This window comes from Panthera leo, chromosome D3, assembly GCF_018350215.1.
Source record: "Panthera leo isolate Ple1 chromosome D3, P.leo_Ple1_pat1.1, whole genome shotgun sequence".
NCBI classification, from domain to species: domain Eukaryota; kingdom Metazoa; phylum Chordata; class Mammalia; order Carnivora; family Felidae; genus Panthera; species Panthera leo.
In genome coordinates this window covers 5,159,502-5,187,278 of record NC_056690.1, presented here as the reverse complement: position 1 = coordinate 5,187,278, position 27,777 = coordinate 5,159,502, and the positions used below count along the sequence as shown (strand labels likewise).

Sequence of the window (27,777 nt, the reverse complement as noted above, 5' to 3'; positions counted from 1 at the left end):
TTGCCTGTATGTGTATAGAGAAACTCTAAAAGTTCGTGGGGGGCGGGGGAAGATGGGGGGTGGAGAACTGGGTGGAGACTTGTTATACACAGTTTTAAACGTTTTATGTATCTGGAACACATGAAAGGTATTACCTACTCAAAAAATTAAAATAGAAAAGTATCATGGGACAACAAATAGTTATAAAAGTTAAGCTCTAAGGCCAATTTTTAATTACCCTGGAGAAACTTATTACATAGAAATCTCATTATTTATGCTATACTTTCAAAATATTAGTATAAAAAAGAGATGTGTATAAGATGACTTTGCTACAGCACTGTAACAGCAAAAACTGGAAACAAATGTTGGTGGAAAGGTTAAAGAAATTATAGGGCATCCATATAAATGGAATAGCAAGAGTGTTAAAAAGAACAACGTAGGTCTAGATACGGTGGCATGAAAAAATGTCCCTAACTACACTTTAAAAAAAGCTGAGAAACACTGCATTGCAAATGGTCCTATTTGTATGTGTACATACATGTGTATACATATGTATGTATATAAGTAACTATGGTGTATTTATTTTACAGTCCCCAAAAAGGACCAAACCTTAGAAGTAGCTATCACCGGGAAATAATCAGGAACTCAGGTGGACTATCTTGGACTTTATGATACACACAATGTATGTATACCTTGTAATTAAAATGAGCAGCAAACCTATTCTAAACTCCTTTCTAAGAGTAGGCTTATATGGAACTCTCACTTTTACACATCATTGATTTTAATGTGCTTCACCTTTTTAAATTTTTTTTTTTTTTTAATGTTTATTTTGAGAGAGAGGGAGAGAGCACGAGTGGGGAGGGACAGAGAAAAAGGGAGACAATTCCAAGCAGAGCCTGACCTGGGGCTCAAACCACAAACCGTAAGATCATGATCTGAGTGGAAATCAAGAGCCACCTAGGCACCCCTGTGCTTGTAATTGTTCTTCAAAACTTTTCTAGTACTTACTCTTGTTAATTAGCAATTCCTTTCATTACACTTGGCAGGCAGCACTTTAGTTCGAGGAACCAAGTATTACTGAGCATCCCCACCAGGGGCTAGTTTTATTAGGTTGGTGCTCTGATGCTCTTACGCTCCAATGCCAAGACCCCTCTAGCTCTGCACAAGGCACTAAGGGTCTCTGTCTTAAGGGACATTGGGCTGTAACAATATGATCCAGCCCCATGTTCTCAAGAACTATTGTTAGCCCCTGAACCTCTTAGTTACAAGACCTTAAATATTGAAGTAATCTCTACACAATTTGGAAGCTCAAACTCACGACCCTGAGATCAAGAGTTGCACATTCCAATGAGCCATACAGATGCCCCTGGAAAATTTTTTAAAGCCACTCATGGGGTGCCTAGGCAGCTCAGTCCATTAAGCGTCCAAGTTCAGCTCAGGTCCCCATCTCATGGTGAGTGGAGTGCTGCATCGGCTATGTCAGCGCAGGGCCCGTTTCAGATCCTCTGCCCTCTTATTCTCTACCCCTCCCCCCCCACCCCACCATTTGTGGGCGCTCAAAAATATTAAAAAAAAAAAAACTCATCAGGGGTGCTTGAGTGGCTGCCGGGTAAGCACCTCTTGATCTCAGTTCAGGTCTCAATATCAGGGTCTTGAGTTCAAGCCCTGCACTAGGCCAAGAGCCTATTTCAAAATTAACTCTCATGGTTATTTATGAACCATGTGCTGCCTGTCCTGCAGACTGGTGATTTTCAAGATGCTTTTGGGGTTTTCCTATAACGTTTGGAATGAGCACCTAATTTACACCACAGTGGTGCTAGTGGAGTTCCTGGGTCTTTCTTGTTTCTTGATATACGTCAACTTATATGAGTCACGGGACACTTAACTACATTTTGTGTACTTGTATCAACAAAGTGAAAAACTGCAACTAATGTAATTACCTAAGACTTAATAGGTTTCTCAAAAGGCATTTTCCAATGCCTAAAGCGAAGACTGGTGACTTTTGGTAGACAACACAAAAGTCTCCTGTACACCCAAAATTATATACGGATACTCTAAAACACCAGGGAAGTGGAAGGCAGTAGTGCTTTGGAGAATAGGCCCTTCTTTAAAGTTCTAATAGTTCTGGTTTCTGGGGCACCTACCACCCGATGTCAATTCCCTTCATTAAACAAGCTTCCCTGGACTTCCACCTTTGTTTGCAGTTGACACAAGGATCTGATTGGGTAAAAACTGATACAAACTTTCCTAAGTGAAGACCAAGAGAATGTGGCCTCTTCTAACACTCTTCTAGAAAAGCTTCATCTATAGTCACATGAATTTGAGGATCACTTTCACAACTCACCTCAGCAACTGTTAACATTTCAATCAGTAATTTTCATGATCTAAAGAACCACGAATTCCTCAACTTTTGAGCATGATGCCATACTTTTTATTACACATTACTTGCCATTCTTTAAAAATATCTAGTCAAACGACTTTCTGTGTAACTCAATGTGAAACAGAGCTATGTATTAAAGCTGGCTCTTCTATAGATTCCACCTACAGGCTCTGCCATGACCACCTTCTTTTTAATATCACCTGATTGCTGGTAGCCCAGAACTTTCCCATTCTCAGATATCTCACAAACCAAGCCCAAATTCTGTATTTTTAAAACAAGTAGTTTATAAATATAGCTATAGACGTTCCACATGGAGAATTCTAAGTGCAACCTTCCATTTTTACTGACCTTTCTTACCTCCTGGTTACCAGAATCATTTGATAGATTAAATTTCTTGATCCCTCAAACCCCATCCAAAATAAAAAGAACCCCTCACTGGCCAAAAACTCACACCATTTGGGAATGCAACAACTTTATTGAAAGAAAAGTGCAATGCATTTTGTCAAAGCTTACAGCAGGAACTTAGACACCCCCCTCAAGCGCAGGACCAGGTGGAGAGTGGACTCCTTCTGGATGTTGTAGTCAGACAGGGTGCGCCCATCTTCCAGCTGTTTGCCGGCAAAGATCAACCTCTGCTGGTCAGGGGGGATGCCCTCTTTGTCCTGGATCTTCGCCTTGACATTCTCGATGGTGTCACTGGGCTCCACCTCCAGGGTGATGGTCTTGCCCGTCAGGGTCTTCACGAAGATCTGCATGCCCCCTCTGAGGCGGAGGACCAGGTGCAGAGTGGACTCCTTCTGGATGTTGTAGTCAGACAGGGTGCGCCCATCTTCCAGCTGTTTGCCGGCAAAGATCAACCTCTGCTGGTCAGGGGGGATGCCCTCCTTGTCCTGGATCTTCGCCTTGACGTTCTCGATGGTGTCACTGGGCTCCACCTCCAGGGTGATGGTCTTGCCCGTCAGGGTCTTCACGAAGATCTGCATGCCCCCTCTGAGGCGGAGGACCAGGTGCAGAGTGGACTCCTTCTGGATGTTGTAGTCAGACAGGGTGCGCCCATCTTCCAGCTGTTTGCCGGCAAAGATCAACCTCTGCTGGTCAGGGGGGATGCCCTCCTTGTCCTGGATCTTCGCCTTGACATTCTCGATGGTGTCACTGGGCTCCACCTCCAGGGTGATGGTCTTACCCGTCAAGGTCTTCACGAAGATCTGCATGCCTCCTCTGAGGCGCAGGACCAGGTGCAGAGTGGACTCCTTCTGGATGTTGTAGTCAGACAGGGTGCGCCCATCTTCCAGCTGTTTCCCGGCAAAGATCAACCTCTGCTGGTCAGGGGGGATGCCCTCCTTGTCCTGGATCTTCGCCTTGACATTCTCGATGGTGTCACTGGGCTCCACCTCCAGGGTGATGGTCTTGCCCGTCAGGGTCTTCACGAAGATCTGCATGCCCCCTCTGAGGCGGAGGACCAGGTGCAGAGTGGACTCCTTCTGGATGTTGTAGTCAGACAGGGTGCGCCCATCTTCCAGCTGTTTCCCGGCAAAGATCAACCTCTGCTGGTCAGGGGGGATGCCCTCCTTGTCCTGGATCTTCGCCTTGACATTCTCGATGGTGTCACTGGGCTCCACCTCCAGGGTGATGGTCTTACCCGTCAAGGTCTTCACGAAGATCTGCATGCCTCCTCTGAGGCGCAGGACCAGGTGCAGAGTGGACTCCTTCTGGATGTTGTAGTCAGACAGGGTGCGCCCATCTTCCAGCTGTTTGCCGGCAAAGATCAACCTCTGCTGGTCAGGGGGGATGCCCTCCTTGTCCTGGATCTTCGCCTTGACATTCTCGATGGTGTCACTGGGCTCCACCTCCAGGGTGATGGTCTTGCCCGTCAGGGTCTTCACGAAGATCTGCATGCCCCCCCTGAGGCGGAGGACCAGGTGCAGAGTGGACTCCTTCTGGATGTTGTAGTCAGACAGGGTGCGCCCATCTTCCAGCTGTTTGCCGGCAAAGATCAACCTCTGCTGGTCAGGGGGGATGCCCTCCTTGTCCTGGATCTTCGCCTTGACATTCTCGATGGTGTCACTGGGCTCCACCTCCAGGGTGATGGTCTTGCCCGTCAGGGTCTTCACGAAGATCTGCATGCCCCCTCTGAGGCGGAGGACCAGGTGCAGAGTGGACTCCTTCTGGATGTTGTAGTCAGACAGGGTGCGCCCATCTTCCAGCTGTTTGCCGGCAAAGATCAACCTCTGCTGGTCAGGGGGGATGCCCTCCTTGTCCTGGATCTTCGCCTTGACATTCTCGATGGTGTCACTGGGCTCCACCTCCAGGGTGATGGTCTTGCCCGTCAAGGTCTTCACGAAGATCTGCATGCCTCCTCTGAGGCGGAGGACCAGGTGCAGAGTGGACTCCTTCTGGATGTTGTAGTCAGACAGGGTGCGCCCATCTTCCAGCTGTTTGCCGGCAAAGATCAACCTCTGCTGGTCAGGGGGGATGCCCTCTTTTTCCTGGATCTTCCCTTTGACATTCTCGATGGTGTCACTGGGCTCCACCTCCAGGGTGATGGTCTTGCCCGTCAAGGTCTTCACGAAGATCTGCATGGTCTGTCACCAAAAACAAAACAAAACAAAACAAAACGAATACAAAAAACCCAAGATTGTAATAAACAACTCACATGTGAACACATCTCTAGCGTTAAAAGTTATAGGTCATCTTATGAGGGCCCAGTGACTAAAATAAACCTTGCCGGAGAAAAGAAACCCAACCAGGGGGATGTGGGTGACTCAAACCCTTAAGCACCGCCTCTTGGTTTCAGCTCAAGTCATGAACTCAGGGTTTCATGAGATTGAGCCCCAGCACTGAGCCAGCTTGGGATGCTCTCGCTCTCCCTCTCTCGGTCCCTCCCCACATGCTCTGGCTCCAGATAGACAAATAACCATAAAAACAAACGAAACGGAACGAAAAAAGCTCAACAGCCCCGTTTCAGGCCCTGAGAGAGAGGATCCCAGCCAAGTGAAGGTGCTGTCTCACTTCTCTTCCTCTCCCCCTTCCCCCCGACCGATGTCTGTCCCCTGACGATTCTGCAGGGTCTCCCCCAGGCCCAAACCTTGTGTCCCGTGAGTGACAAAAGCGAGCCACACAAACGGCAGTGGGCGGCCCCACCCTGGATTGTGAGCCCACGCGGGGGTGACATCACGTGACCGACGGAGCGGGCGCGGGGCCGCGCAGGGTGGCACCGTCCCCGTAGCTTCCCCTCACTGCGACCAGAAACCCAGTCTCGTGCCAGCGCGGCCGCCAGACATTAGACGCCCCCCCCCCAACCGCCCCCCGCCGCGCACGGAGCCCCAGCAAAGAGCCGTTAAAGCCTCACGGGCCCGTCGCGCTCTCTTCCGCTCCCAACCCCCTCCCCGCGTCTTCTCCCTCCAACCTCACAGCCCCGCTTATCCCACCCAGGCAGCGGGCACGGCCGCCATTTTGCTTCGTCCCTGCCCCTCAGAACCGCCCTGCTCGCCGGCCGCGTCGACTAAGACGCGGCTGCCGCTCCGCCGCCGGAGCGCCGCACGACTACAAGCCCCCCGGGCCGGGGTAGCGGCCCGCTCCTCACCAAGCGGCTGTGGCGGCGACTCACACCAAAGAGCAGCAACGGAACGCCCGGCCTCCACGGAACTGCCTACGCCACACCCGGCACCTCCTTATATAGCACTCGGTGGAACAGCTCCGCTGGATCCCTCCGCAGAAACGCCGAGAACGGACTACTTTTCTCCGCTCTTCCTACCCCGCCCCGGACAGAAAAAGCAGTACCCCAGAGCATCGAAGGGCCCCCTCCTGTAGTGGTTTCCCGTGGAGACCGGGCGGCAGCGGAGAATCTGAGGAGGAGGGGGCCGCTGTGCTCGGCGCCCTCGCGGAGGGATCAGCGCGACTGTTGAGTGCGGCGTCCGCGGACGTGGCCGGCGCTCGACCTACGGGGCGGGGCGGGGCGGGGCCGCGGGAGGTGTGAAAACCCGGCGCGGATTCTCCCGGGCGCCCGGAGCGGGCTCGGCCCCGACGCCCCCGTCCCCGTCCCCTCAGCCCCAACGGCCCCCGCCGCTGCCGAGACCCGCCCCTGACGCAGGGGGCTCAGGCCTCACGCGCCCCTCCCCCTCCGCGGACAGAGGGGTTTTCGTGAGGGGCCACGTTGAGGATCGCGGCGTGTTCGCGTGTCACCAGAACCCCCGTGCCCCTCCCCCACCCACCCCACCCCCGCCGGGGCAGCCGCCCATCCCCCGCGCGGGCGCGTTGACAGGACGGATGACTCGACAGATCGGGCGCGGGGGGCACCTACGCGGGCGGAGGCGGGGCCGCCCTTGCTTCCCCTCCCCCCCCTCCCCGCCTGGGGTCGTCGGGGAAGCGCCGCTGGCCCCTCACGCTTCGTGAACCTACGTGAGGTGCCTCCGGACACCGAAAGAACTTTCTAGATTGTTCTTGAGCCGTCCTGTTGCATGGGCACGGCCTTGGGTTTGAGAAGATTGTACTTAGATACCGACAAGAAGGCCTCAGGTTTTCATGCTTGTTGATGATACTCAGTGGAGCAGGAAGTGGAACCTACTGAAGCCTGAAGTTTCAAAAACACCGACCGAGTTTCTGTATGGGGGGGGGGGGGGCAATTTGATATCCCAAACATGAAATTTCATTGTACGCTAAATTCCATTTGGATAAAAGAGAACAAGATTACCAGCCAGATATTTTTATTTTTACTATCCTCCATTTTGTGATTTCTGTGAGTCCTTTCTTAGCATATTTTTATTTATTTTATTTTATTTTATTTTGAGAGTGCTCGCTCACTTGAGGGGGAGAAGGGCAGAGAGGCTGCCGGCTCAGCACAGAGCCAGACACGGGGCTCAATCCCAGGACTCTGGGACCATGACCTGCGCCAAAGTCAAGAGTCCTCAACGCTTAACAGACTGAGCCCACCCAGGTGCCCCCAACATATTTTTTAAAGCGTTTGTAAAATGCGCGAACATGTTGAAAAAAGAGATTTTCAGAAGTTTACAGTGAAAAGTCTCCCTCAGAAACACTCAGTTCCCCAGTCACTGTCCCTTCTGGACTCTTCCAGAAGTATTTCCACCATGTGGAGGGGGAGAGGGTGTTTTAATGTCTAACCTCAAAGCCTTAAAAAAAAAAAAAAAAAAAAAAGGGAAAAGATTCCTAAAAAACGTTTGCCATTAAGAAAAGACTCACTCTTGTTTTAAATTATGATCATTGTATTGTTTTAAGCCACTTAGAATGAGAAAACGAAACTGCTCTGTATTTTCTTTGATAACCCGTGTAGGTAGGTGTTTATGAAAAAGGTCTGATGAGAGGTCAGAATTGACTTTGTAATTTTTAACATTTTTCAGAGAGAATGAATTTATGACTGGGAAGTTAAAATGAGTATTAAGAGCAAAATGTCATGTCTCCGGTTAGGAGACGCCAGTAACTTCCTAATCCGGATGTTTGTGAAGGTTATTCGTGCAAAGAGGTTTCACAGGAACAAAACACGGAGGCCCTTTGTAGGGTTGTTTCTCCCCAATTTTCGGGGAACCAAAAAGCTGAGGTTCTTTCCGAGGGGATCAGGCTTAGCTTCAAACCACACCCGGTTCACTGTTGGCCGTGGCTTTTGCTGGAAGCCTCGTGATTCGTGTTGTTTAAGGGCTGAGTCACGAGCTTTGTGACATAGCTTTTTCCAGAGTCCAAAAGGTACAGAGAAAAACAGGCCTGGTTTCAGGGGCAAGGAAGGGAGAGGAGGACGAAGAGGAGGACAGGAGGAAGAGGAGAAGCTGGGAGGGGGGGGAATGGGGTCCAGGGTTATCTCCAAAGAGAAAACAACATTCTTGGGAGCTGACAACATTGATGTCTCGAGCAGAAAAACCATTCTCTGCAACACCCCTGCTGCATTCCTTCAGTCCAGCAGAGGGTATAGAAGTAAACGTCCAAGGGCACGGAGGTGACAGGGAGAGGGAGAGAAAAGGAGAGGGGATGGCTGGTGTTTCCCCAGAGCCGGGATTCTCAAGCACCAGTGATCTGACCCCTCCGAGGACACGTGGCAACGTCTGGAGGCAATTTTTGGCTGTCACAACTGTGGTGTGAGCGGGGAGGAAGAGTTCCTGCCACTGGCGTGTGGTCACCGAGGTCGGGGACGCTGCGGCACATCCCCCGCCCCCCGCCCCCTCCCACGCGATTACCCAGCCCCAAAGGTCAGCGACACCAAGGAGGTTGAGAGACCCTGCCCTACGGAGGACCGTTGTCCTCTTTACAACTGGCTGTTCTATTTGCTGAGACAGCCTCCCCAAACCTAAATGTCCCACTTGGACTCAGGCTTCGGGTATCAAGTCACGTTCCTGAAACCCCAAATCCCCTGACCTAGAATGTAATGTGCTGGAAGGTGCGAGATGCAGGGTGAGTCACCGGATCCATTTTCGGTTCCTTCCGCCCACAGATCCGTCCTTTGCAAACGCCCCAGAAGAGATGGCTTCGGAGGTGGAACCAATGGAAGAGTGACAGAGGCCCAGCAACACGGCGGGATTGGCGCGCGGACGCGAGCACGTGACGGGCTGAGCTCACAAAGGGCCTGGGGTGTTGGGCTGCTGGGGGCGGGGTGGGCGGTGCTGGTGGGACTGGTGCCCGTCTGTCTGCCTGCCTTTCCTCCTTTCCCCAAAGGATTTGGTTCCCCTGAAGGTCATAACCGTGTTTGGGACTTGACTCAGCATCATGAGAAAGAAAATCCAAGAGTACAGCGATCAGCAAACATTTCCCCCAAGAGAGAGGATGAGATCAAGGGCTGGCTGGGAACCGTTTGCCTTGCTTTGTCATTGTCATGTCATAGGTAACCATAAAAGGTAATAATCAAAGGCGTCTGCAGTTGGGGGGGGGGGGGGGGGCGGGGGGGGAGAAGCCCAAGGGACTCTTCATTTTCCTGTTTACTTGCGTGCATTTGCCTCGTGTGGCCTCGTGTGGCCGAACTCAGACCGCCCCGGTTTAAAAATAACCAGTTTCATGCCCTACCTCTGGGACAATCAGACTTTAAAAAGTTCCAGTCCTCAAATATGCCTGCTTTAGGAAGGTTAAGAAGTTAGTTAGCCTGTTGAAGATTTGGTTTGTTTTTAATTCGTGGCAGTTGTGGCGATATACACACGTAATGAAATGTACCAGCTTAAACCATTTTATTTTATTTTTTAACGTTTATTTATTTTTGAGACAGAGAGAGATGTAGCATGAACAGGGGAGAGGCAGAGAGAGAGGGGGACACAGAATCCGAAACAGGCTCCAGGCTCTGAGCAGTCAGCACAGAGCCTGACGCGGGGCTTGAACTCACGGGCCGCGAGATCATGACCTGAGCCGAAGTCGGACGCCCAACCGACCAAGCCACCCAGGCGCCCCGTATCTTAAACCATTTTAAAGTGTACCCTTCAGTAGCGTTCACGGATGCAGGAAACAAAGGCAAAGGAAAAAATTAAATTTCCTGACAACTTACCAGCCTATTGAAAAGCCCTTGAAACAGAGGGACCTTCCTCTAGGAGCTCAGCTCCCTTCTTTGCTAAGGGCAAAAGGCAATCTTAATCCTGAAAATCTAGTTTAACATATAAAAATGCCTTTGGGGGCGCCTGGGTGGCTCCGTGGGTTAAGTGTCTGACTCTCGGTTTTGGCTCAGGTCATGATCTCACCGTTCCAGGAGTTTCGAGCCCTGCGTTGGGCTCTTCACTGGCAGCACAGAGCTTGCTTGGGATTCTCTCTCTCTCTCCTTCTCTCTCTGCCCCTCCTTTGCTCACACTGTCTCTCTCTCTCATAAATAAATTTTAAAACTTAATAACATAAAACTGTTTACAAATTCCTTTGGAAACTTCCTTTGTGTCTATCCCACCCCCAAAGATCTATGTTAGCAATAACTCCAAACTCACAGCCCACAGATATACATCTGAAGGGGCTCATGACTGAGGTTTTACTAGACGGTAGTAAGGTAGTAAATGACCTTTTCCTAACCGTGGGAAATCTTGTTTCCAAAATACCTTGGAGGCTTGTGCTGTCCCTAACCCCCTCCCGACTTGAAAGTATATCATCGGCCCCCCTTTAAGACCCTAACAGGTCCTGTCCCTGTGCTTTAATAAAACCACCTTTTTGCACCAAAGACGTCTCAAGAATTCTTTCTTGGCCGTTGGCTCCAAAGGCCAACATTTTCTACATCGTGAGGTACACGGGGCGGGGGGGGGGGGGGATATAATTTTCCCTTTACCCTCCTGAGGTCTTAGCTGAGACCTCTGTGATGAAAGACATTAACCAGAGAGAAAAGTCCCCAGCAGTTTATTAACATGTAGGTCACACATATGCTATGCATGGGAGATCCCCCAGGACAACATGAATTACGAAGTGACAGGTGGTTTTAGAATTTAGGCCTAAATTCCACACACAGGCCTAAGACCACACACAGTGTGTGACCGTGTGCCAGTCTGCCCCGGTTGGCGAACCTCCGGAGGGGGGATCTTGGACCAGTGGGCCCCTTGGGAAGGTCTGTATTTAGGCACATAAGGAGGGGTTCAGAGACAGCCTCTCCCGGCCTATGCTGATCTTCAAGTGCCTTCAGCTCAAAATAATCTCAGATGGCATGTTCTGGTGCTCGTCAACGTTCGCACTGCCATGCAGCCGTCCCCACCAGAATTCTTCCATCTCACAAAACGGGTCCTCTGCCCCCATTTACAGAACTCCCATATCCGCCTTCCGCCGGCGCCTGGTACCCACCATTCCGCTTTCTGCCTCTCTGAACTTGACTGCTCCAGCCATGTCCTACGATGGGCTTTGTCATTTTAAGTGCACGGTAAAATGCAAGAGTTGACAAAGGCAGAGTTTTCAAAGACTCACAACCGCTTTTCTAGGAAGCTACATTCCCCAGCAAGCCTGATGGTACGTTTCGCCTTGTCAGTGTGCTATCGGAAGTAGTTAATGATAAGATAGAAAGTACACCAGAAGCATATAATTAGCGTCGTGTTAGGCCTGATGCCTTTAGAAATCACCTCGACATTCTGTTCCCTTAACGCCCGGTTGACATTTGAGGAGAAATCACCTTCACAGCAGCTCATTTAGACACAGGAGCTGTCACCAAAACTCCACCGCCCAACCGGTGAGTCACTTCACAGATTTCAATGTCATCTCAAAAGTGAAGGCTTTGCAAAGAGTCACGTCCCTCCAGATGTGAGATGAGATGCTTTTATGATTTAATAGATGAGGTCAAGTCACGCGAGAGACAGGATTTGCCGGGTGAGGAATTCATTCTTACTGCAGAGAAAGAATTGAACCCACAGAAGGCAATAAATACAATCCCCTCTTTCTATAAAATGCATCTTTGATCTTTAATGATAAAATACAGATCGTGTATAAATATAAACATGAACCGTATGTGCATCAGTGTCATTCATTCATTCATTTGTTCATTCGTTCGTTCGTGACCTGTTGCTGATGAAGCAGGAGGCAAAATCCTGCCTGCCAGGAATGCTCGTTTCCCTTCGGGTCACTCCCAAACTGGGTGGTTACTGACAGCACAAATAAAGGGCAAGGGCCAGCAGTCAGACCTTTGAATGGCTTCCACACTTGCCCTCTGATGGCGGGGCATCAGTCGCCAGTCCTTGGGGACTTCTGCTGCAGTCACGGTGCCACAAAAAGGACCGTGGCCTCCCCCGTTGCTCCTTCTCGGGCTGTTTCAGTCATCGGGTGACGTTTTTGCCTTTACGTTTTTCTGCCAGCAGCTGCCCTCAGCCTCTTGCAACAAAAGCGCATCGGGAGTGTTACAGGTTTCAGAGAGGGGGGGGATCCTGCCTCTTGTGAAAATCCCACCTGCAAGTAGTGACCAGAGGAGTCGTAATCACATACATGGCACTTTAATGATGAAGAAGGGGGAGACTGGGAAGAAAAACAGTGGAGATGCCGGGGGTCGAACCCGGGGCCTCGTGGAGATGCCGGGGATCGAACCCGGGGCCTCATACTTGCAAAGCATGCGCTCTACCACTGAGCTACATCCCCCTCCCTCTTCACCTGGCTTCCCGAAATTCTCTGCTGTATGCTATTCTTGAGGTTGTTATTTTTCTAAAGTTTTGTCTAATTAAATGTGTGTTGGGGATTGGCATAAACAAACCAAAAATAAATCTCCCCAAACAGGCCCGTTCTACATAGCCTTGTGATTGAAGTGCTCGCTGATATCGGAACCCAGGAACCAAGGGAAAGAGATCTAGTTTTGAATGTTGCTCATCACAGGGGGAAAAAAAAAAAAAGGAAGGAAAATGAGTTTATTTCCAATAAATAAGGGCATTGCCTTGATTGAACCTCTACCCAGCAATGTCTGGTTCTCTGTCCTTTAAAACCATTCCAGGGTTAAAACAGGTGACGGGAATTAAGAGTACACTTATCATAACGAGCACTGAGTAACGCAAAGAATTGTTGAATCACTATATTGTACACCTGAAACTAAGATAACACTGTATGTTAGCTCTACTGGCATTAAAATTAAAGACGTAATACAAAAATATTCCAACCTTCAGGAACTGAGGTTTGCAGACCTTCCCCGCCCCCCCCCCACACCCCCACATTCCCAGAGCACTCTTCTGAATATAAAAAGAAGCAAATTAAAAAGAAATAGGTCCAGCTCCAGAATCAGGGCTCTGAGGGAGGAATCACTTTGCAAAAGCCCACCGAAAAGAACCATTTCTCACCGTCGGCACCCATCTCTTCCGGAGTGCAGAGTGCTTATGAAGCTGCCCCAGGGAGGCAATACGAGATGTCTTCCAGCCATCAAGGGGTCGCTCTGCGGTGGAGGAATGGTTGAGGGCAGGGAGAGGGCAGAAAGTTGACTCTTTACCTCTTTCCACCAGCGCTTGAGATTTCCTGGCAGGAAACAGGCACTTACTCTGATGGGGAGAACACACCCCCAGTTGTCCTGCCTTCCAGTCAGCTCCCTTCCAACCCGCCTGAAACCTTCACAGGTAAAGGGCTACCTGAGCTGGTGCCCAGGACACCTGCCGGGCAGTTGTGATTCATATCCCCACCTGTCTGGAGCTCATTCATAAAATGGAGATCTGAGTACTACCTCCTCCCCAGGGCGGGTGCGGCCATTGAGCGATTAGAACAGCGCCTGGTACAAGGTCTGGCCGAGCCTGGGTTCTCAGGATGGCAAATGCAGTTATTATTATATGAGCTCTGGCAAAGACAGACAGACCTTGGCCCAGCATGGACGGATGGCACTGTTCGCGGTGTTATTTTGCACGACGTTTGGGAATGAGCTGGGTTCGGTTTAGCAGGCGCCCCTGCTTGCCCTCTTGCCAGACTGCTCTGCTCGAAACAAGCCCGATTATGTTGCCTCTCTGCACAAAACCCTAGAATGGAATCCAACCTCCTTAGGTTCGCCTGTGACCTTATCCCTTCCTCCTCTCCCCCTCCTACATGCACACTTGCCTCCTTGCTGTTCTGCAGGCACGCTGCCCTCCTTTGCACCTCAGGGCCTTTGCACCTGCCCTTCCCTCTGCCTGCAAGGGTGCTCCCCAGATCTTCTGGTGAGTGGCTCCTTCTCCTTGTCCAGGTCCTCGGAGGGGCCTTCCTGGCTGCCTCACTATTGGGGCCTGCGAATCCCACACACTCCCTGGCGTGCCCTCCCCTCCCCTCCCCCTTTTTTTTCTCTTCTTTCACAGCATTTACTCTCTGGGAGACTTTTTTTTTTTTTTTTTTAATACTATTTGTTTATCACCGGTGTCATAAACTCAGTAGGGCAGGGGCCAGGGCCTCGTGGTTCCTGCTATAGCCCCAGTGCCTAGAACAGTGCCTGGCCCCTAATAAGTACTCAGTGTATATTTGCAGAATGAATGTGACAAAAAAAACGAATGGAAGAAGAGGAGCCTGGGAAGGCTGATAGCCACCCGGGAAGGAGTCTGCAAGTTAAGACAAGAAAGCGTTTCACGGTAGCGTCCCCACACTTCCTGTCTCAAATCCATAAACATTTTCCCCAGGGCCAGCCTGGTCCGGAGCAAGCCACAGAGATTGGAATATTTGCAGCAGAAGGAGCATTTCCTGGCCTTGGAGGTTGACCCTGTCGTCCCGGGACAGCATGGCGCAAACCCAGCACTTTTGTGCAGCGCTGGGAGCATGAGCGGGGAAATGAAGCCGGGGTGCGAGACCTTGGGCTTTTTCTTTCGTGTAACTGTAGGACACTGGGGACCCGGGGCATGATTTTGACCAGGCAGTCGATAGAATCTACAACGAATCTCGCACGCCGGTCAGGTTTAGTCGTTCGTAGAAAAGAGTTTCCGTGAAAGTGGGAGAATCTGATTTATTTGGAAGAGAAATGAAAACAGTAACAGAGAATTACGCAAAAACCTGCGTGCCTCCCCGTCGGGGAATCGAACCCCGGTCTCCCGCGTGACAGGCGGGGATACTCACCACTATACTAACGAGGACCGGCTCTGATCAGGGCTTTCAGGTACTCCTTTTAAGCATTTTCAAGTTCCCCTGTGTATCTCTATATATCAAAGGGTTCAATATTTTCTTTTATTCTTTCCGTTCAAAACCGAAGAACAAAAGTCCTACTTGACTTAACTCCATCTTAGGGAAGCTGTCCCCTGCTCGGTCCTTGATTTAGTTGCGCGGGTTTCGGGGAACAAAAATTCATATGCAGAAAGCCCAAATTAACGAGCAGACATCAACAAACACGTGACAGACATTAATAAACGTTTCCGAGAGGCGAGAAATGGAGGCAGGGGAAACAGCCGCGTTAGAATTCTCCACATTGCGCGGAAGTTTCCCTCCGCTCCCATTTCCCGTGGATACCGCTCGGAGCCGGGTTTAAAGAAAGCGAAACTCTTTATTAATCGCGGAGAATTAGCCTCCCTGTTCCGGTTTTTGCAACCGCCTTTCGCGGCGGGGAAGAAAAAAAAAAAAAAAAAGCGGCTGCCGAAACCCGGGATCGAACCAGGGACCTTTAGATCTTCAGTCTAACGCTCTCCCAACTGAGCTATTTCGGCTGCTGGTAAGGCGCCGCTTCGCTCAGATCCTCCTGGTCGTGGTGCCGGCCCTGGGTCCTCCGCCCTGGACATCCGATGCGGAAAGTCCAGAACCAGCTGGAACCCACGTCGACCAGGCTCGCCGGCATCTACTCCCTCTTGTCCTTCAAGGTCACCGCCTCCGAGAAGCCCTCCCGGATCACGCCTCCCAACCTGACCCCAGCCCCTTACCGTTTACTGTTAGGGTAGGTATTGTTTTTCCTTGTCCATTCTCTGTCTCCCCAGCGCTAATGACAGACCCCTGAGGGCAGGGAAGTCACGTGCCTTGGTCACCTCCGTATCCTTCAAGGTCTAGAACAGTGCCTGGCACCTAATAGGTGCTTGATAAATATCTGTAGAATTAATGAACAAGTGAATGGATGAATGAATCGTACCTGGCTCAGAACTCCACTTTCTCAAGCCCCCTTCTTTGTACATAGGAACAAGGTCATGTCTCGGGTGCAACTCCCCAAGCAGCCTAAGGTGTGGCAGAGATGCTGACCACGTCAAGGCGTGTGGAGGACGCAACAGGCAGATTGTGACTTTCCTTCGGGCAGTGAGTGACTCAGATCCGGCCTCCACGCATGGCCACCATTCCTGTGGCACCTGCTCAGCTTCAAGGCGTGAAGAGGTCAACAGGTTGGCGTCCAAGTTCGGCTCTACTTCCCTCCTTTTGGGAAATGGAAGAGGAGTGTTGTCTGGGACGGGGGTGGGAGTGGGGAGGTCCTTCATGACGTGAGGTCATCTCACAAGTGTTTGCTAAGCACCTAATGACCGTCTGGTCCAGTCACAAATGCACTAACCAGGTATTCAGCATAATAGCAATGCTCATAAGCAAAAAAGACCAAAGTTATTTGTATTTTGCATTTAAAGTTTGTCTCCCTAATGGCAAAATTCCATGCATGGGATTATCAAGTTAGATGGTGGAATACACGCGTTTCCAGGCGCTTTCTGAATAGGCTGAAGCCATTTACACTCCCATCCGCCCATCCCACTCCTTCCTTCCCCAAACAAGTCTTGATCTGTTGTTACAATTAATTTTTTTTTTGTTAAAATCAATTTTTTAAAAATTCAGGTGAGATTCGCGTAACATAAAAGTAACCATTTCAAAGCGAACTGTTTAGTGGCATTTAGTATATTCACAAGATGGTGCAACAATCACCTATAGTCCTTTAAACACCATTCTTTGGAAATCATTGAAGTGTATCATTTTGATAAAAATTGAATAAGGAAGGAAAGAAGGGAAGAAAGGAAGGAAGGGAAGGAAGGGAGGGAGGGAGGGAGGGAGGGAGTGAGGGAGGGAGGGAGAAAAATAAAATTCAAACGGTGCAGACGGGTACAGAATGGAAGGTGAGAGTCACTCCCACCCTACTGCAGTCCTTCCCCCAGAGGTAACCGGTGTCTCCAGCAGACTGTGATTGACGCCACCTTGGGCAGGTTACAGAGATGCTTCCCCACCCGCCTGGTCACTACCCGCCTGGGTGACCAGATAGCCCCAGCCAGCCTCGGAAGGAGCGCACACCCGTAAATATTGCCCCCGGACGTGGTGAGAGCTCTAAAATCATTGGCTCTTGTAGAAATAATAACACACTGACAGTCTGTGTATATTTCATGTAGGTAACAGGGCACACGTGGGGTAGCGTGCTTCTCCCGCGCAGTTGACTCCAAGGACTTGGCTCATCTTTGCGAGGACCCTAAGGGGCGCGTTACTAGGCCCAGAGCGCAGGGTGTCTTCGTCCAAGGAAAGCCTCTGCTGCTTTTAAAACGGTTTGCCAGCCTCCCCGTCGGGGAATCGAACCCCGGTCTCCCGCGTGACAGGCGGGGATACTCACCACTATACTAACGAGGACACGCTATGGCAACCGTTTTCTGGGTCGGTCCATATAGATACAGCGCCGACCTGCTACCGCGCGCATCCATCCCCAGCCGGGATTGATTGTCACAGACGCAGCGCCGGGCGCGCCTGGCCAGTGGGCCTCCCGAGGCGCGGAGGGACCTCTCGGAAAGGATGGGATACTAAGCATCCGGGAAGGAGAAAAACGTGGGCACGAGACGAAGATGTGGCTTCCGATATCTCTATTCCCCGAAAAAAAGGGCTCACGGGTAGGGGATGTAGCTCAGTGGTAGAGCGCATGCTTTGCATGTATGAGGCCCCGGGTTCAATCCCCGGCATCTCCACTTGTTTTCCTTTTTTTTTTTTTTCTTGGTCCGAAAGCCGTCGCACCACCAGAAGGCAAAGCAGGGAAGGTGACCCAGATGCCCCGCATTAGTGGGTCTGGGAAACAAGCCCCCATGGACAAGGCAGCGCTAGGAAACGTCCCTGGTCGGGTCCCAAACGCGGTTACCCAGGGAACCCCCTCCCCCGCGGAGATTCAGATTGAATAGGTGGGCGGTGGACCCAGGAATCTGCGTTTCTACACTCCTATTCTAGTCATCGGCTTGTGATTTCTAAGGAGGGTTTTGCAGGTGGCCGTTTAGTCAGTGGCTCCTGAGCGCCTAATGCCGGTGATGCGCATGCATGGAGCTCCTACTGTGTGCCCAGGTACAGTGTTAGTTGAGTATTCCTTGGAGAAGAGAAGCAAGGTTTGAGTTCTAGAGACTAGCATTCATCCGGTATAGGTTAAGTTTTAGGAAGACAGTAATACTGATAAGATGGAGACTGGAGGGGGAGGGTGTGGAAGCTGGTATGCAACAGCCGTCAGGAGGCCTAGCTAAGCAGGGGAAATGACAGGTGCTAAGGCTCCAGGTTGGGAGGGGGAGGAGAGCTCTGTCTGAAGACACTGAAAGCAAGCCCTGTGCATGGAGTTTGGTGAATGAGGGTTATATAAGGGGCTTGAATTTTATCATCGAAGATTCTAGAAGGCCTGATGTGGCATGGCATGTTCAGATTTAGCTGTAAAAAGGCTCCCTCTGGCTGCCAGGTGGAGAATACGCCCTGAGCCAGCAGGTGGAGGCTGGGAGAGCAGGCAGGAGCTGGTGGGGGCTTGTTAGGGATTCAGGGACTGGGGGCGTGTATGTGGGCGGGCAGGAGTGGAGCTGGGGAGCAGGAGGGGGCTCTGGACAAACTCTGGGGGTAGAGCCCACCCAACTTGCATCTGGCTGGAATGTGGGGAGAGTAGGGGGGACCTCCTGGTTTGGGGGTACACTGGGATTAGTGGCCAAGCTATGGAGAGAGTAATTCTGGAATATTAAACGTGTATCTCTGTTATTTTATTTACATATGTACGTTTTAGAATTTATGCATTTGTACTACAGCATTAGCACAAACTGGTTTAGGACGAATATTCGGCTGAAGGAAGGAATCAACACCCCCTACAGGCATAGTGAACACCTGGGTGAGCCCCCACCCAGACTAGTTTCCGACCACCCCCGCATTCAGAGACTCACTCGACTCGCTCGCAGTTGTTCTCACGGCTGAGATTTATTACAGCACCAAACCCGGCAAGGGAGCGCCCAGCCCGCTGGGAAGGGCCCGCGTGCACCCTCCCGCTCCCCGCCGCTCCGCCCTCCAGGCTGCCGCCCCACAAGGGACTAACGTAGTCCACAGAGCAGCGTGTGACAAGACACCATTACCCCCTAAGGAATAAATAGTTCTAAGAAGCCGCCCACATCAGACTGCCCAGGACAGCAGCGAGCTGTGTCCAGACATCCCGTGTCCGAGAGGAGAGAGGGTTCCCTGGGGGCTCGGCCCGCCTCCTGGGAGCAGCCCGCATATCAGGGTGGCCACTGCCAGCCTCCTGGGTCTCCAGACAAGTGCTTGGCCTTGCAGCCAGGCCTCAGGTCAGTGGTCGCAGGCAGGGGGCCAGGCCTTCTCGACGTCGGCGTGCATGGCCTGCGGGAGCCACTGGCAGTATTCGGTCAGCAGGTCTGCGGGAAGCAGGAGGGAGGTCGGCATCAGGGTGGCTCTGGACCCGGCTGCCTGCTGGGGCAGATCCGCCCACCGACCCCGGCTTGCCTCGGTGGGTCCCCTCCTGTCCGCTCCCAACCCCCTGGCCACGGGTCGCTCGCCCCGGGGGAGCTCACATTTGGGGTTTTTCTTCCAAGCGGCGAGCAAGGCGTCTCGGCAGCTGGCGCGCTCGGCAGCGAGGGCTCTCAGGAGGCTCTCTGTCCTGGGCTGCAGCCTGCAGGTGGGGGACGCACGCTGTGGCGTCACTCCGCCCGGAAGCTGTGCGAAGGGGCAGGCGCTCCCGCCAGGCCAGCCTGACCGAGGCCGGTGAAGGGTCTCCCTCCGTCGTGCTGGCGGTGTTGGCCGGAGAGGAGGGTCTAGACCCTGGCGCCCCACCGACCGCCTCTCCTCTCACACCCTCATCCGGCACCCTGGCTCTCCTCACTCCCACGCGGGCTGTTCCTCCTGCCTGGAACCTTCCTCCGCATCCCTGCTCCCAGCATCACCTCCTCCCCATCTGCTCAGCCAGGCTCCCCCCGACCAACCCCAGCCCTGCAGACGCTCATCCCCAACGTGCTGCTCTGTCCCTCTGTCGCCCGGTCCCCACACGCCATCTGCACTAGTCACGGTGGGGCTCGGTGTTGGCCTCCCCGCACTGCGACATCCCCACAGGGGGCGGGGTTGTGCCCGTGCCCCAGCACGCGAACGTGCCTGGCACACAGCTGGTGCTCACAACTGTCTGTCGGGGGAGTGACTTGGCTGGCAGAGGGGTAGGGGGCACCCGGCCCCCTGCCCCTACCCAGAGTCCCCGGGAATGCCGGGGCGTGTGCACGCCTGCCTGCTTCGTACGTGTCTGGCCCCCTGTGCCGTCTGGGACGCCAGTCTTAGGAAGGCGGTGGGGGGCCACGAGCAGGAAGAGAGCAGAAGGGAGGAGCAGGCTGATGGGAGGGAGGCGGGTCTGTGCTCAGCGGGCAGGCAGCCCCCAGGATGCTCCCTGCTGATACCTGGAGCCTCACGATGGGCTGACCAGGGTCTCCCCCAAACCGCAGACCGTGACCTTATTTGAAGAGAACCTTTGAGGGTACAATTACTTAAGGGGAGGTCGTGCTGACTGGGGGCGGGCCCTAGATCCGACGACTGGTGTCCTTATGAGAAGAGAAGACACAGAGGCCGAGAGGGCCAGCCACGTGAAAACAGAGGCAGACACGGGGGCGATGTGGTCACAGGCCAAGGGACGCCTGGACGCACCAGGAGCTGGAAGAGACAGGAAGGACCCCGCCAGAGCCTTCAAAGGGAGCACAGCCCTGCGGACGCCTTGACTTCCAACCTCTGGCCTCCACGGCCACGAGAAACACACTTCCGTCGTTTTAAGCCTCTCGGTTGGTGGGCGGTGATCTGTCCCGGCTGTCCCAGGGTGCTAGTCCCGCTCCCCTTGCCACCCGACGCTCCCGGGCAAGCCCATACCTGGCCCACGTCTTTAGCATCGTGCCAGGACTGGACAGCAAACAGCCCCGGTGTGAGGCCAGCTGAGGGAAGACCTGAGGAGACAGCACAGGACAGGGTGAGGGGTCCGGCTCCCCTTCTGCCCACGACACCAGGGGCCGAGGGAGCCACCGGGCCGCCTACCTGCCCTTCCAGCAGAAACCGGGCGAAGTGCTTGTAGCAGTCAATGCCCTCCGGAAAATCCACCTGGACCGCGGGGAGCGGCCAGCCGACACGGTCTGGAGGGCAGGGGCCCGTGAGCGAGAGATCGGGATGGGTTCCCACAGGCCCCTCGTCCTGGCCCCGAGCCCTTGGGCCCACCCACCAAAGAGGAAGAAGGCTGAGGCCACACTGCCCGCGCCACACGCTTCCAGGGCACGTGGTGTGTGGCCACGTGGCCACCAGGGCGGTGGCAGGTCGCCCCAACTCACAGAACACGCTGGCCCGGTGACACTGGACCCGCCCCTTCTCGGGGCAGTAGGCAGGGGGCGGCGTCTCCAGGGGCTTGTCGAACTGGCAGTAGGAAGGCAGCAGGGCTGGGATCCACTGGACCTCCACGGCCGAGACGCCTGCGGGCCAGGAAGAGAAGGGCCGGGGTCGCAGCAGGCACCTCCGCACGGGAGGGCCTCCCGGGTTCTCCCCCGACAGGGTCCCGGTGACACAGCTCAGCAGAGCCGCGGTGGGCCAGGCGAGGGGCCGGCCACCGGCCTGGCTACCTTTCATGTACATCTTGGTCGTCTCCACGATTTCCTGGTAGACCACAAATTCAGGGAGTTCTCTGAAAAGGACGGAACTGGGGTGGATGAAGACGGGGTCATCGAGGAGAGGCGTCTGCGGAGACACGGCGAGCGGGCGTGAGACCAGGAGACGTGCGCACAGCAGCTGAGACTGACCCGTGTGAACCGGATCCCACGCTCAGCCCAGAGAACAGGAGAGCGTTCCGCCAGCCGCCGGCGTGGCTCTCCGTGCGTCTGTCCACGCAGACGTGCGCGTGGCGAATCCGCCCCCGCGGATGCTGCACCGACCCGTGCCAGCACCCGGATGAACCTGAACGATGAGATGCCAAGCGAGAGAAGGCACAGAGCGCCTCGTGCCGGTCGCCTCCGCCAGCACCAAGAGTCCGGCACAGACACAGAGCGGGTTAGGGGTGGGGAGATCAGGAGAAAACGAGGGGCCACTGCTAGCGGGCACGTGCGTCTTTTGGGGACGCCGCACGTGTCCTGGAATCAGCTGTGGGGACGGTTGCATCGCTGGGCGAACACACTAAACACCTCCAGACTGCACACCTCGAGAAGGTGAATTGTACCGTGTGTGACTTCTCTCTCAATTCAGCTGCTACAAAAATGCAGCTGGGGCAGAGCCAAGGCCCAAAGGGAGATGGGAGCCCGCCGTGACCCCACCCCGATCCTTGGCGGGGGCTTTCCCAGAGGGGGACGGGTGGGGGTGGGGAGGGCAGGGCGGAGGGCAGCCTGGCGCAGCGACCCGCCCGCACGCTTCCCGAGGCTGACCTTGTAGGCGTTCTTCCACTTGTCGTCCGGCAGGTCCTCGCTCTGGACCCTGCGGGCCAGGTGGTCGCCCAGGCCGGCCACCACGATCTGCCGCAGGTAGGTCACCTGGCTCTCGGAAGGTGGCTGCATCTTGGGGTCCACGAAGAGCCTGGCCTCGGGGCACACGGTGTTGACTGCGGGGAGAGCCGGGTGTGAGGACGGCAGTGGTGGGGACGGCGAGGCCCGGGGCTGCCTCCGCCCTGACCTTCTGGAAGGCCTCAGGCCCCTCGGCGTGAAGCTCCCGACTCAGTCACCTGCTCGCCGGGGCTCTTCTCCACCGAGGTTGCCGGGGTGTCCTCAGCAGGACACAACCAGCTGCCTGCCCCAAACCCACGGCCTCCTCCCCTTAGGACAAGACCCCAGTGCCTTAGTGGGCATCTGAGTGAGGCACCAAGGGAGACCCTGCTCAGCCTGCACGTGACTTCCCCGATGGGCTCTGTGTCAGAGACACAGAGCTCCGATGGGCTCTGTGAACGGGTCACCCCCGCCAAGCGTGCACAGTAGGGCGAGATCATCTCCTCTCTAGCTCCTGCGGGGGCTGCTGCTGAGGCAGGCCTGACACGAGGCGAGGCCTCACGCTTCCGCACCAGAGGAGGGGGGTCTGAAGCTGTGGGGGTACCTTGCAGGGGGAGAGAGGGGATGGGGGGTTCGGGCCCTGCACCTCGGAGGGGGACGCGGCAGGGTGGAGAACCAGGGGATGAGGACCAGGAAGGAAGGTGGGCGCAGACTGGACTGTTTCTGCTCTGAGATTTGCCCCGTAAACCTGTTTCTCTACAAGACCTTCGGCAAAACGGATGTCGTTGGAGGTGAAGAAAGAGAAAAAAGGGGAAAAACAGGAAACGAACAGGCCCCAAGGACAGAACACAGAAGCCTGGAAGCCTCTGTGCCTGGAGCCCCCGCCTCCCGACGCGGCCTCACACAGGTCTGGTCTCTGCCGGCTCAGCCCAGGGGCAGAAAGTGGGGGGCTGCTCTCCGACTCGCAAAAAGGGGCTCTCCACTTGGCCATGGAGCAAGCAGTGGGGAGCCCCAGAGTGAGACTATGGGGGGGTACAGGGGCCGCTGAGAAGGGGGTATGGGGAGCAGTGGGGGGCAGAGGGTGACAAGAGGAATGTCACTAAGGAAAAGAGGAGACCGAGGGACAGACAGCCTGATGGGAACCAGTGTGCACGTTACCCCCCCGCTGGCGCGCACGCCCAGGAAGCACCCAGTACTGGTTTGGGTTAAAGTCTCGGGAAGCAGGTGGGTTTGCAAACGTGGAATCTGTGGTTAAAGGGGATTGACTGTACGTGGCTGGTGTCGCCCAAAACAACTTGAAACCTCAAAATAGTCAAGTTCTCTGCCGCGTGCTGCCTGAGAACGGGAGGCTGGCGTGGGGGGCGGATGGTACCTGCGGTGGTCAGCTGGCCCCGCAGGCGCCGGATCTCCATCATGGCCTTGTACCGAAGCCCGTTGGCCTCGCAGAACTGGGGCGAGCAGCCGGAGTACTCACAGGCTCCCACGGCACCTAAGGACGAGGAGGGTGCTCGCTTGCTGCCCAGCCCAGGCCCGCCTGCCCCCAACCCCAGGCCTGCCTAGCACCCCCCCCCCCCCCCCCCCCCCCCCCCCCCCCCGCCAGGCCCGCCTGCCCCCCCTCCCAGGCCCACCTAACCCCCACCCCACCCCCAGGCCCGCCTAGCCCCTGCCCCCCGGAACCCCGCCCAGGCCCGCCTGCCCCCTACCCCAGGCCCGCCTAGCCCCTCCCCCCCAGAACCCCTCCCAGGCCCGCCTGCCCCCCACCCCAGGCCCGCCTAGCCCCTCCCCCCCGAACCCCGCCCAGGCCCGCCCCCCCCTAGGCCCGCCCCCCCTCCCGCCCAGGCCCGCCTAGCCCCTCCCCCCCGAACCCCGCCCAGGCCAGCCTAACCAACCCCCCCCAGGCCCGCCTGTCCCCTCCCTCCCCCCCCCGGAAACCCGCCCAGGCCCGCCTGCCCCCCACCCCTCCACGCCGCACCCGGCACGCACCCAGCAGCACCATGACATCCCCGAGCTGGAGAGAGGCGCCCTGCCCGGCCCAGATCCTTTTCATCTGGGCCACCCGGGCCCGCTTGCCCTTCAGCCTGGCGAGCTCCTCGTCACTGGTGGCCGGTCTGCCAACATTAAGTACCACCTGGGTTACTGGCCCCGCCGCCCTCTGGGCCACAGGGGCAGGGAACGCATTAGTTAATCAGGGCAGGCTGGGAGGCTCAGGGGCAGAGAAAATGCCTGGTGGGGCCGCCGCCGAACACAACTGAGGTCCCAGAATCAAAATTCACTGCCAGCAGCCCACCAGATGATACACACGCCTGCTTCCTAACCCGACCAGTCCGCGTCTAGGGACTGATACAAAGAAAGGATCCAACAAACGAGTGACGTCGCATGTTGCCGAGCTGCTCACAAGCGACAAGAGCCTGAACCCTGCTGTGACCACCACCGAGTGTGGCCTGGATGAATTACCCTCCTGGCTCCCCGGCCTGAAGAGCGGACACGCAGGTTAAGGCACCCGTCAGGCCCGGTTTGGAGCGCTTTGCTCGAGTCTGCTGCTTTATTTTTATTTTACTTTTTTTTTTTTCAACGTTTTTTTTTTTTTTTTTTTTTTTTATTTTTGGGACAGAGAGAGACAGAGCATGAACGGGGGAGGGGCAGAGAGAGAGGGAGACACAGAATCGGAAACAGGCTCCAGGCTCCGAGCCATCAGCCCAGAGCCTGACGCGGGGCTCGAACTCACGGACCGCGAGATCGTGACCTGGCCGAAGTCGGACGCTTAACCGACTGCGCCACCCAGGCGCCCCTTATTTTACTTTTTTAAATGTTTTTATTTATTTTGAGACAGAGAGAGACAGAGCATGAGGAGGGGAGGGGCAGAGAGAGAGAAAGAGAGAGAGAGAGAGAGAGAGACAGAATCCGAAGCAGGCTCCAGGCTCTGAGCCGTCAGCCCAGAGCCCGACGCGGGGCTCGAACTCACAAACCACATCATGACCTGAGCCGAAGTCGGACGCTTAACGGACTGAGCCACCCAGGTGCCCCTCGCGTCTGCTACTTTAACCCTGATGACAGCTCAACTGTTATTAAGGCCTCATCCCCACTTTCCCCTCTCTTCACAGAGAGGTGAAGTCGTCTCCCCAAGGCCACACAGCCCGGAAGTGGCAGAGGGAGAGCTGAACCCCGGCAGGCTGGCCGTCACCCAACAGACCCTTGACGTCTGCGCTGCCCCGGAAGTTCTGCAAAGGCAGAGCTCTGCCGGGATGGAACCGGGACGGAGCGCTGCCGGCTCAGGGAGGCCCCGAGTTAGCAGGAGGCCACCCCACACGCCAGTCACCCCCCCGCCCCCGGACGGCAGCCCCCGTAGGCCCACCTGTCCAGCTCCTCGAACAGCTCCCGGACCGTCATGGCAGCCACGAGGGTGATGGCGTAGGGCAGGCAGCCGTGTTGTCTGCTCAGCGCCAGCATCTTGGCGTAGCGGGGCGCCACGGGGAACGTGGCCATGGTCCTGCCCAGCGCGGTGATGGGGCAGCTCAGCCGGGACCTCTGCAGCTGCTTCACCCTGGAGGACGGAGGCGTGCGGTGGGCGGGGGGCGGGGGGGCACAGCTAAGTGGCCCCGGGGCCCGCTGCTCCCCCCACCCCCAGCCCCGCCTACCTTTCTGTCTTCTGGGGCGCCTGCAGGGCACCCAGCGCCACCAGCAGCTCCTCGGCGGCGACGAGGGCCTCCGCGGAGGGAGGGGTTGGAAAGGGGAAGTTGATGACCTGGGCACAGGAGACACGGCAGGGGCAGCGGTGAGACGTGGAGAAGCAGGCATGGTGGCCACAAGGGGCAGCAGGGCCTGGCCTGGCAGGGGACGGCGCCTCCCGCACCAGTCCGGACACCGCGCACAGCCCCGGGCGCTCAGGAAGTAGCCCCAGGCACACTCCAGCGCGGTGTGCCAGAGGGACCCCTTCGTTCACACGACCCACGGACTCAAAAGCACAGACCGAGCACCTCACGGGTGCGTCCACTGAGCACCTCGTGCGTCCTAGGGGCTGTTCTTGGCAACAGAGACGGAGAAAGCACCAGATGAGGGCTCCGCCTCCACGGGGCCCCTTCAACCAGAGCAAACGCATTAAGTGAACGGGAGCAGACGTCCTCACGCAATAAAAGGGTGAGGGAGGGGACAGACAGACCGGGATCGGGGATGGGGGCACCTGAGAAAGCGTGACCAACTCAAAACAAGTGTTCTAACAAATCCGCACACGGCCGCGTTCACAGCGGCTCTGTGCGTAGCAGCCAGAGGTGGAGACGCCCCAGGTGCCCGACGACAGCGAGACAGACAGGACGCGGCCTGGCCCTATGACGGAGCGATACTCAGCCGTACAGAGGAACGAAGTACTGACATGTGCCACCACGTGGGTGACCCCCGAGGACGTTTATGCGAATGACCCCTTTCATACGAAACGTCCAAAACGGACAAAGCCACAGGGACAGAAAGCTGGTGCACGGTTGCCCTGGGGGTCAGGGTGGAAGGAACGGGAAAGGACTAATGGGTCCAGGGTCTCCCTGTCTTTCTCTCTCTCTCTCTGCACAACCCCTTGTGGAGCAGCAGAAAGGCAGGTGACCCCCAGACAGGTGCCACGTGAGGACCGTGTCAACAGAACGTTCTGTGAGCCCCAAGGACAGCGACAGGTCTCTGTGCAGTGGGCAGGCCTTCCCTGTGTGGCTTCCGTCCCAGGCACTCGTCCCCCAGGTGCTCCAGGGGTGCAGCCCCGGGGAAGCGGTGCCTCGAGAGGTGGGAGGGCCCAGCGGCACGTGTGGACACAGCGTCCCACGAGAGCGCTCCGGGTGGCTGGGCCGGCACCACGGGGCTCCGCTCCTGGGTCCCCTGCATCTCAGGAGCTGGCCCACGCAGGGGCTGGGGGCTCGGCGGGGGCTGGGGGCTCGGCGGGGTGCTGGCAGGGCCGGGGGCCGCCACTGACCTTTTCAATGTTGAGTGCTTTCATCTGAAGGATCAAGTCTTCAACCGGCCTCCGGGTGATTTCAGGAGGAGGAAACGGCTCAAAGTCACCGAAAACCGCAGATGAATAGAGCCTGGGGGCGGAGAAGCACCAGAGAGAACACCATCATTTTATAAATAAATAGAAGGGCAGCTCTACCAAGCTACCGGGCACTGGATTTCAACCAGGACGCTTACGAGGGCCGGCACTGACCCTCCTCGTGCCTCTTTCCCTCTCCTGCGGGACAGGCCAAGCCAGCAGGGGACTCACCGGGGCTGGGGCACACATGTCCGAAGCCACACATGCAGGGAGACCGGTGCCTGGCACACAGTCCCCGAGACTACTGTCGCTCCTTACTAGCTTTCTCTACACAGGTTCCCAATTTCCTTTTCTCGTGATTTAAAACAATGTCAAACACACCCCAAAAAACCCAGCTATAAAGTGATCGAATAACCATAACAAAACACAGACGGGAAAGATATTCGCCAATGACGCCTCTGAGGCAGAGCTAATACGCAGAT

At 55.3% G+C, this 27,777-nt stretch overlaps 2 protein-coding genes, 1 long non-coding RNA gene and 5 other non-coding genes across 10 annotated transcripts in view; 2 read left to right on the top strand and 6 right to left on the bottom strand.

The window, feature by feature from the left end:
- Nucleotides 1–2,814: 2,814 nt before the first annotated feature.
- Nucleotides 2,815–6,087, bottom strand: UBC (ubiquitin C). 3 transcript variants are annotated; one of them, XM_042909961.1, is made up of 2 exons: nt 5,943–6,087; nt 2,815–4,941 (listed from the first exon to the last, which is right to left on the bottom strand). In XM_042909961.1, the coding sequence occupies exon 2, from the start codon at nt 4,936–4,938 to the stop codon at nt 2,869–2,871; it is 2,070 nt and encodes a 689-aa protein (XP_042765895.1). In that variant the 5' UTR covers nt 4,939–4,941; nt 5,943–6,087; the 3' UTR covers nt 2,815–2,868. The 3 variants fall into 3 exon arrangements, with proteins under 3 accessions (XP_042765895.1, XP_042765894.1, XP_042765896.1); XM_042909960.1 differs by lacking the exon at nt 5,943–6,087 and adding an exon at nt 5,445–5,546; XM_042909962.1 differs by lacking the exon at nt 5,943–6,087 and adding an exon at nt 5,369–5,425.
- A 6,202-nt stretch (nt 6,088–12,289) lies between these two features.
- On the bottom strand, nt 12,290–12,361 carry TRNAA-UGC. The gene has a single exon. It is a non-coding gene; the product is annotated as a tRNA-Ala (tRNA).
- A 2,348-nt stretch (nt 12,362–14,709) lies between these two features.
- On the bottom strand, nt 14,710–14,781 carry TRNAD-GUC. Its single transcript has one exon. It is a non-coding gene; the product is annotated as a tRNA-Asp (tRNA).
- LOC122203545 lies at nt 14,754–16,041 on the top strand. The gene is made up of 3 exons (XR_006195236.1): nt 14,754–14,804; nt 15,496–15,569; nt 15,804–16,041. It is a non-coding gene; the product is annotated as an uncharacterized LOC122203545 (long non-coding RNA).
- On the bottom strand, nt 15,273–15,345 carry TRNAF-GAA. Its single transcript has one exon. It is a non-coding gene; the product is annotated as a tRNA-Phe (tRNA).
- Nucleotides 16,042–17,140: 1,099 nt separating the features above from the next.
- On the bottom strand, nt 17,141–17,212 carry TRNAD-GUC. Its single transcript has one exon. It is a non-coding gene; the product is annotated as a tRNA-Asp (tRNA).
- A 257-nt stretch (nt 17,213–17,469) lies between these two features.
- TRNAA-UGC lies at nt 17,470–17,541 on the top strand. Its single transcript has one exon. It is a non-coding gene; the product is annotated as a tRNA-Ala (tRNA).
- A 1,223-nt stretch (nt 17,542–18,764) lies between these two features.
- DHX37 (DEAH-box helicase 37) overlaps nt 18,765–27,777 on the bottom strand; it is a 29,236-nt gene continuing 20,223 nt past the window's right edge. The window contains exons 16-27 of the mRNA XM_042910749.1: nt 27,239–27,350; nt 25,929–26,035; nt 25,646–25,834; nt 24,277–24,401; nt 23,666–23,782; nt 22,240–22,412; nt 21,448–21,562; nt 21,163–21,300; nt 20,876–20,970; nt 20,714–20,787; nt 19,387–19,484; nt 18,765–19,230 (exon numbers count right to left, since the gene is read on the bottom strand). Coding sequence (XP_042766683.1) covers nt 19,145–19,230; nt 19,387–19,484; nt 20,714–20,787; nt 20,876–20,970; nt 21,163–21,300; nt 21,448–21,562; nt 22,240–22,412; nt 23,666–23,782; nt 24,277–24,401; nt 25,646–25,834; nt 25,929–26,035; nt 27,239–27,350 — 1,429 coding nt within the window. The 3' untranslated portion in view covers nt 18,765–19,144. The remainder of the gene's footprint in view (nt 19,231–19,386; nt 19,485–20,713; nt 20,788–20,875; nt 20,971–21,162; nt 21,301–21,447; nt 21,563–22,239; nt 22,413–23,665; nt 23,783–24,276; nt 24,402–25,645; nt 25,835–25,928; nt 26,036–27,238; nt 27,351–27,777) is intronic.